We start from the raw sequence: 7,680 nt of genomic DNA on the forward strand, positions 1-7,680 counted from the left end.
GTTTTTAAGGTGAAAAGGGCCCCAAGAGACCCTCCAAGCCTGGATCTCTCACAATGTAGGCAGCAGCTGACAAAAGTGTTGGGAGCTTGTTAAATCTAAAGATGCCTGGAGTCCACTCCAAAGTTCTGATTCGTAGTTCTTGGTGGGGTCTGAGGAATATGCATTTTTAATAAGCTCCCAATGGCTCTGGTACACACTCAGCAGTGGTTCTCAGGGCTGCACCTGAGGAAGCCTTGAGGACTTTTAAAAACGCTGATGTCCCGGTCCATCCCCAGAGAGTCTGGTCAATATTTTTAAAAGCTCCAATGCTAGAGTCTGGGCTGGCTTTCAGCTGGCTTTGTTGAGGATTTGAGGCAGCCCCAGGGGCAGTCACTCCTTGCTACCTTCAGGGCTTTGAAGCAAGAGAAGAAAACAAGAGGCCAGAATAGAAAAAAAATGCCAATGAGAAGGTTTAGAAAGAGAAGCAAGAGAGAAGGCTGGACAAGAGGCTCCTACTGAATTCACTTGTCAGCAACAAAGCTTACATCTTTTTTCAATGCTTTTTCTTATTATAATAGTTCCTAATCAGTGTGAAAAATTAATAGTATAAATATATGAAAACAAAAATAAAAGTGATCTATATTACTTATATTAACGATATAAGGCATATATAATGTATAATGTAATATATTGTATAACCATATTATACATTAAATATGGTTAATATAATTAATATATTAATTAAAATAAGTTAATTAAATAAAATTAATATTATAGTATATAATATATAAGAAAAATATATAAACTTGACATGTAAAATTATCCTTTTTCTACTTTTCTGTTTTGCTTTTCTGTGACTTTTCAAAAAGATTTTGTTTTTCGGATAATTAAAAACCTAAGTCCTAAATTTTTTGGCCAGATTTTGGAGGGCACGTGAGTGGAGTGGATGGAGATGGTGTGTCACCCTCCTCATACGTGCGTTTGCGTATTCATTCACGTGTGCACACTTACGCACATGCACAGACACTTCTATTACCACTTTGCCACCCTAGACATCATACCCTCAAAGTTAGTAACAGAATTTTATTAACCGATATTACTAAATTAATATTTATTAATACAGGATTTGTTAATTTATATTAAGTAAAAATTATATATTATATTAAGTAAAATAAATTTCCTTCCTCTTTCCTATTTCTCTGAATTCTAATGAACACTGGCACTAGGGGACCCAAGACAGTGGCCACATTGGAGTGATTCATCATCAGGGTCTCGTCAATCCCTGGTTACCTCCCGCTCCCCCGTCTCCCCACCCGAGCCCCATAGTCTGCCTCTTCCAACTCTGTCCAGGCCTCCTCCTCCTATCCTGTGCCCTGGTGCTTCAGTCGCTCTTCTGTCCCATGGGCTGAGGCTGGTGCTCTGAACACAGGCTGTCCCTCCACAGGCGGTAGGTGATGGAAGCAGTCACAGTGAGCCAGGCCAGGTAGGGCAGCAGGAGCAGGGCAGCCAGCTTGTTGATAGGGTGCCAGATCAGTGCCGTGCTCACGACCAGCCCATAGAGCAGCAGCAGGTGAAGCAGGGCCTGAGCAGGGGCAGGACAGTCAGGAAGGGTGCCCTGAGTACGGGGCCCTTGAACTTTCTGCAGCACCCTGGACCCTGTGAGCCAAGTTCCTGGGGCTCTGTGCACTCCACCGGAGCGCAGAGAAGTCTGCCCACCCGTTACCTGCCTGCCCCTGATTGATCTGCTGTTATCTGCTTCTGGTGGTCTCACCTGCCCTTATACTACTTCTACTGCTGAGCACTGTGCACCTTACCAGGCCAGGGGTGTGGGCTGCGAAAAGGAGAATCAGGACGGTCCAGCTGATGGCGAGCTGCACAGCATAGAGGCCAAGAGGCAGGGCCAGGGGCCGCCCAAAGCCCCCTCCCAGGTCTTTCCACACCAGGTAGGAAGCATAGCTGTGGAGGGATGGTGGCAGAAATGCTCAGAGGGAGGATGCTCCATGGCAAATGGAGGAAGCCCTCTGACATCAGGACTCCTGGTTACAAAGAGGGAACCCTTGTGAGCTGAAATGGGGGCAAGTGGATCTAAGCATCATTTGAGGGCTGGGGCGGGGGTGATGGTGGGAGCAGTGGGGCATGATGAGGTGGGGGAGGGGTGGGAGACTTGGAGAGGGTGGAAGAAGAGGGCTGGCTGGAATCCTAGGCAGGCACAGAAGGGTCCCACTATAAGAAGCAAGGTGGGGTGCCATCCCTTTGCAGGTCAGTATGCAGTAATAGTTCCCACCCTAGTGGGTATCAGGGCCATACCATGAAAAATGGGTGCTCACCCCATGACAGAGTAGATGGTTGTCCATACAAGCAACAAGACTTTGTGGGGTGGGCACCAGGGCAGCTTCCTCGGGCCATCACACCAACCAGATATTCGATGAGGGGCAAGCAGCCAGACCAGGACGGGCCCCAGGTGGGGCAGGGCCACAAAGATGGCCCCTTGAGGCCACATGCTCCTAGAGGAGGCAAAATCTGGGGAGCAGAGAACATGCTAACAGTGAGCCTTCCTCTTAATCCCTTCCCCTTAGTCCCTCCTTTCTGAAACTATTCCTTGGCCTGACCCCTCACCCCACACTGTAGGAGGTATAGGCATGCTGATGCCACCTCCTGTCTTGCTCCTGTGAGCCCATACTGCTCTGCCCCTTTTCTGCCTTCCCTGGACTTATTTTTCCCACACTTCTCATTTGGCACTCAGAGGATAATGTCAGGTATTGGTAACTGAATCTGAGTGAAAGTCTCCTTACCCTAACATGTATCTGAATCCTGGTGCTGAGGTCCACGTATTACCATCTTTTCTACCTCCCACAGCAGGCTGCTCTTGGCCAGGTACATACATAGCAGGCCCTCAGGGGGGATGGTACCTTAGACCAAACTCAACCAAACTGACAAAACCCGCCTGGCAGGAGACAGAGATCCCTGGGGGTATTTTCCAGTCAACAGTGGGCCAGGCCATCTGCCCCAGGCTTATCTCACTATACCAGACTGGCAAACTCCAGGGGCCCACCCAGCCTGAGCTCCTGTTCGAATTCAAACTCAGCCAACTGGCACTGCGGGTTCTGGTTTCGTTCTCTGAAGCCTCAGGTCTCATGTACCCCTCAGGGGCTGGGGGACGTTCCCCTACATCTCTCTACTTCCAGAGGGTCGGGGCTGCAAACACACACAACCAGATTTCTTGTGGCCTGACTCTTCAAGGAAACACCCGCCTGGTCTTTCATTAAGAAGTTGCCATACTCATTTGCATGTTGTTTTGGATGTCGTTCCCATGTGAGAAGATGCACAGACCCTCCTCCAACCAAGGCCCCCACCCAATATCATTCTTTTCATTTGCACATGCTAATTTGGCCTCTTCTCCACAGTTGACAGATAGGGTTGGAGAGAGAAAAAAGGTGGTGATTCTCAAGTGTCCTGGAGTGACTGCCTTCACCATCCTTTCCTGTCAAGGGCCTTTGACCATGTCCAGGAGGTTCTGGGGTCAGGGCTGACCAGCCTGCCTGCTGTGCATCTTTTGTTTATCTTTCTCAGCTCTTCACTGTTCATCTTCTGCTTTTCCGTCTCTCTATCTCTGTGTTTTCTATTTTCCAGCCAGTGTTGGAGACCCTCCTCCTGCCCTACTCCTTCTCATCCTCTTTTTCTCCTGTTTTCCACCACTCCCAGTGCCTCTTTCTTCCCAGGTCTGTATTCCCCTTACCTCAAGCAGCACTCCTCCCAGACTGGGCGCCCAGTGATATATGACGTGTGAAAGGCAGAGGAAGGTGGGTGGGTGGGGGGATGGGTGGAGCAGGACTCCCAGCTAGCCTGCCTGTGTCCAATAACAAGGGTGGTGACATTGGTTGAGGAGTCCAAGTTGCTGCCTGCATGGCCCTGAAGGGTTCTCTCAGCAGGGGTCTCTGGTCTGCTAGCCCTGGCTTCTGGAGGGGCCCCTTGATGGATGATTGAAGCTTTGGTGCTGTGATACCCACACCTTTTGAGACTGCTCAGCCTCAGGCTGCATGCCTGTGATCTCTGCATTCTGTGAACCAGCTTCGTGTCCTCGGGGTTGGTGGAGATCCTCAGATTTCCTCAGAACCTTTTTGCCACTGGGACTGTCCCCAGGTGAGGCAAGCACAAGCTTTGGACACAGCCCCTCGTTATAGCCTGCTAGTGCTGGAACTTGAGCTTGGAACTTGAGCTTGACAGGTCTTTCACAACCCTCCTAGAACTTTATGACTCAGAGGAGAAGGCAGTCTCCTGTGTGACTCAGAGCTTTGTACAGCAAAGATTAAAATCTCCCCTTCTCATCCCCATACAAGTTCTGAGCATTTGTCCTTGCTCATCCTTTAAGGTCCCCTTCCCGGGTTGGCTGCTCTTTGCCATTCCTTTGCCCATCTCTCTACTTTGGGGACCACGAAAGGTGTTTGTTTATTCCATACATCTCCTCTACCCCAGGGAAAGCAGCAGAGGGGAGGGGTTGCAATCAGGGAGGGACAAGAGGCTAGAGAATCATTAACTGAGATGAAAGCAGCAGCAGTTACTTATTTTTACGGGAAGATGATGACTGGGGGGCTGGGGGAGCTCACCCTTGTTCCTCAACTGCAGGAGGCCAGATAATGGAGGTAACAGCTACCCCTTATTGAGCGCCCATTTTGTAGTAGGCGCTTTATATTTATTAGCTCAGTAACGACAATAATTACCCCTCACAAGGTAGATACTATTAACTACACTTGACAGACAAGAAAAGTGAGGCTCTGAGAGGTTGCGTAACTTGCCTAAGATTACGGAGCTGAGGGGTGGGTCACCAGGGTTTGGTGTTGGCAGTCTGGAACCAAAATGCATCCTTTTTTTCTCTCAGTTGGACCACCCATTTATTCAACAAGTCTTTGTTGTAAACACCTGTTTGGATCAGGCTATACCAGGAGCTGAGGATACAGCAGCTATACAGCTGAGGATAAAACGAATCTCTTTTCACAGGGAGTTTTCATTCTAGTGGCAACATCTTCCCTAGGCAGAGTTTCTAAGGAAGGACGCAGGCTGGAAATGGCCTGAAGTTCAGCTCTCCCCCAAGTGGCAGTGTCCCTACCAGCAATGAGTGTGGGCGGTGGGAAGAGCACTGGGCAGGAAGCAGATATGGGTACACCCCAATGCCACCAGCAAGTTGTGATTTATTACCCCTCTCAGTGCCTCCTCTGTCATTTCTGTGCAGGAATGGGGTGGAACTACATACTAAGCTCCCTGGACCAGCCCCATTGGCAGCACCTGTGAGCTTGTTAGAGATGCAGAATCTCAGACTCCACCCCAGATCTACAGGATCAGAACCCACATTTTAATAAGATCTCACACTTTAATAAGGTGGCTTGTTTGAGAGGCTCTGGTCGGGGTTCTCTCCTCTTACCTTTTGCCATTTCAATAGCTTCTGGCTAGGAACAGCCACTCGCCAGTAGAGGGCGTGGTAGGAAGGGCTTTCACCTGTCCCCTGAGGCTGCATCTGTACTGAGGTTGTCTCCTCTCTGTACCCTCCCTCCCAGACCTATACTGGCAAGTCCACTGACTTCTGGGATCATTGGCTACTCCCTCACCTTGGCTGGACTTTGGCAACAAACGGACAGGCTGCCCCATTCTTCTATAGGGTGGCTGGGAGGCAGGACTCTGCCAGGAAGCACCAGGCCACTCCTGCCCGATTCCCCGCCCACCTGCAGTTGTCTGCTGGCCTGGTGACAGGGTCTGGCTGACCTCTGTTTCTCAGAGAAGAGACTTCTTTTCCTGGGGAAGCCGGCAGCCTTTGGGAGCACCTGCATGGTAAGGTGAGCTCACCCCTGGGGCAACTGAGGTTGGGGTGGGCATTGCTTTGGGGCCCCCTGGGGATCGGAGAAGCCAGCCAGGCCTACCAGAGAGTGGAGATCCTCTGCTGGAGGAGGAGAGGAAAAAGGGGCTTGGGAGAGGCCTACTGTTCTGTAGGTGTGAGGACCCAAGTGGCAGTGGTATGATTCTCTGCACCGAGGACGTGTATGCTCTGCTGATGAGTGCTGCCTGGGACTGAAGTTTGGACTCAACCACCCTGGTACTTTTTATGTCCTTCAATAGCTGGAGATCTGTTAGGGTTGAACAGGCATGGTAAGACCAGTGACGTGGGAGATGGTTTGAGTGTTTCCTCAAAGGGGATGAACAGAGTTTTGTAGCAGGAGCATGGATCTTTGTGCTAGAGGAGGTGATTCCCTAGGGACAGCTAATGGCAGAATTCCAAAGGGCCCCTCATCATGGGGAACGACTACCCAAGATGATCTGGGGTCTGGGACAAGGCACACTGGAGGCATGGGTAATAACGAGTCAGGCATAGGGTTGGGAAGCTCCACTCTACATTGAGCTGGTTGCCATGCTGTCAATATGGGACCCTTACCATTACTGGGGCAAGGGGGAGGATGGAGTGAGGGCCAAGGCAGCCTGGAGAGAGCTGTCAGCCAGGGGAACAGGGGCTGAGCTAGGGGAGGAGTTAACCTGCTCCAGGCCATGTAGTGAATGGGCTCCTCATGAGAGGCTCAGCAGGGCTTTAGGACTTCTAGATACCAACTGCTTCAGGTTGGGAGGCTGGGCAAGGGGACTTGGCTGAGCCACCTAAGGGGGTGGAGGGGATTTGCACTCTGGTCTTTTGGGGCCCCAGGAAGGTGGTTTCTACAGAAATAGAGCTGAGCCTCTCCTTTCACATTAGCTGGCCTATCCTCTGCTGCTGGTGCCTTGGTGGGTAAGGGGTGAGGGTTGGGGGGGGGCGGGGTTCACTGTGGAAAGAAGGATGTGCCTTTATTTCCTGATATTTATTTTTACTTTATTTTTGTTTCTTTCTCTTTCAACTTCATTTCTTCTAGAAGTGGAAAGGAAGAGACCTAGGGGAAAAAGAAGGGCCAGGGGAAAAAGCGAGTATTTCTAGAAGTCCATGTCATCCCTGCTCATTCTCCTTTCTGCGTCAGTTGTAGCTTAATAATCCCCCATCTGTCTTCACTGTGGCGAGAAAACTTGGCTTCCTGATCTGTGAAATGGAAATAAATCTCACACCTAGCCCAAAGGCTACTGTGAGGATCAGATGAGCGAGGCCACCTAGAGTGCTTTAACTGAGGTGCCGAGTAAAGCTCCATAAATATTAGCTCTTATTATTACAGTTATAATTTCAAGTATCTTTAATGTGGAACAACCCAAAGGCATGGAGGGGATGTAAAAGGAAGCTTGTTGCTCCAACCTCATGCCCATCAGAGTTGGGGCTTTGCCAGCTCATCTGCTTCACATGTGTGCCCTTTAAGAGGCCTGCTGTACTGTCTGCACGGTTGGGTTCTAAGGCAAAAGAAACAATGCCAACCTTCCCTTCCTGTCTACATTTTCAATGAGGACACAGGGAGACAGATCCTGTGCCAGTCCTCAGTCCTGAGGATACAGAGGGGCTTCTGCCCCTGTCTGGGAGGAGCTAGGAAGGGGGCTTAGACTTTAGGGGTCCCAAGGAAGGAAGGAAGCAGGTGGGCAGGGAAGGAGCAGGAGGCTGCGGGAGGCGGGGCAAGGTCTCAGCTCCCTGTGTGTGGTATGAATGAAGGGAGGCGGAGGAATGGATGCCAGAAGTTTTCTAGTGCAGAAAATCACCCACAGAGCGAATGAGTCCCATTCCCTCAGAAGCTCCTTGAGATCCGAATAAGATGCCAT

General features: G+C 50.3%; 2 protein-coding genes across 2 annotated transcripts in view; one reads left to right on the top strand and one right to left on the bottom strand.

The window, feature by feature from the left end:
* Window positions 1-1,169: 1,169 nt before the first annotated feature.
* On the bottom strand, window positions 1,170-3,751 carry TSPO2 (translocator protein 2). The gene is made up of 4 exons (XM_006926582.3): window positions 3,716-3,751; window positions 2,307-2,499; window positions 1,794-1,935; window positions 1,170-1,561 (listed from the first exon to the last, which is right to left on the bottom strand). Exons 2-4 carry the CDS (start codon window positions 2,477-2,479, stop codon window positions 1,361-1,363), a joined length of 516 nt encoding a protein of 171 aa, XP_006926644.1. The 5' UTR covers window positions 2,480-2,499; window positions 3,716-3,751; the 3' UTR covers window positions 1,170-1,360.
* A 931-nt stretch (window positions 3,752-4,682) lies between these two features.
* Window positions 4,683-7,680, top strand: part of UNC5CL (unc-5 family C-terminal like) — a 12,641-nt gene continuing 9,643 nt past the window's right edge. Inside the window, exon 1 of the mRNA XM_006926583.3 lies at window positions 4,683-5,804. The gene's annotated coding sequence lies outside the window, so the exon portion shown is untranslated. The remainder of the gene's footprint in view (window positions 5,805-7,680) is intronic.

This window comes from Pteropus alecto, unplaced genomic scaffold (assembly GCF_000325575.1).
Source record: "Pteropus alecto unplaced genomic scaffold, ASM32557v1 scaffold7, whole genome shotgun sequence".
In the NCBI taxonomy this organism is placed as follows: domain Eukaryota; kingdom Metazoa; phylum Chordata; class Mammalia; order Chiroptera; family Pteropodidae; genus Pteropus; species Pteropus alecto.

Bases quoted from the DNA above. Each gene is read 5' to 3' on its own strand.
- TSPO2 (XM_006926582.3), bottom strand. From the start codon at position 2,479: ATGTGGCCTCAAGGGGCCATCTTTGTGGCCCTGCCCCACCTGGGGCCC. The intron at 1,936-2,306 runs GTGAGCACCCAT...ATCCCTCCACAG, and splicing joins ACCATCTACTCTGTCATGGG to CTATGCTTCCTACCTGGTGT. The intron at 1,562-1,793 runs GTAAGGTGCACA...GCCCCTGCTCAG, and splicing joins CAGCCCACACCCCTGGCCTG to GCCCTGCTTCACCTGCTGCT.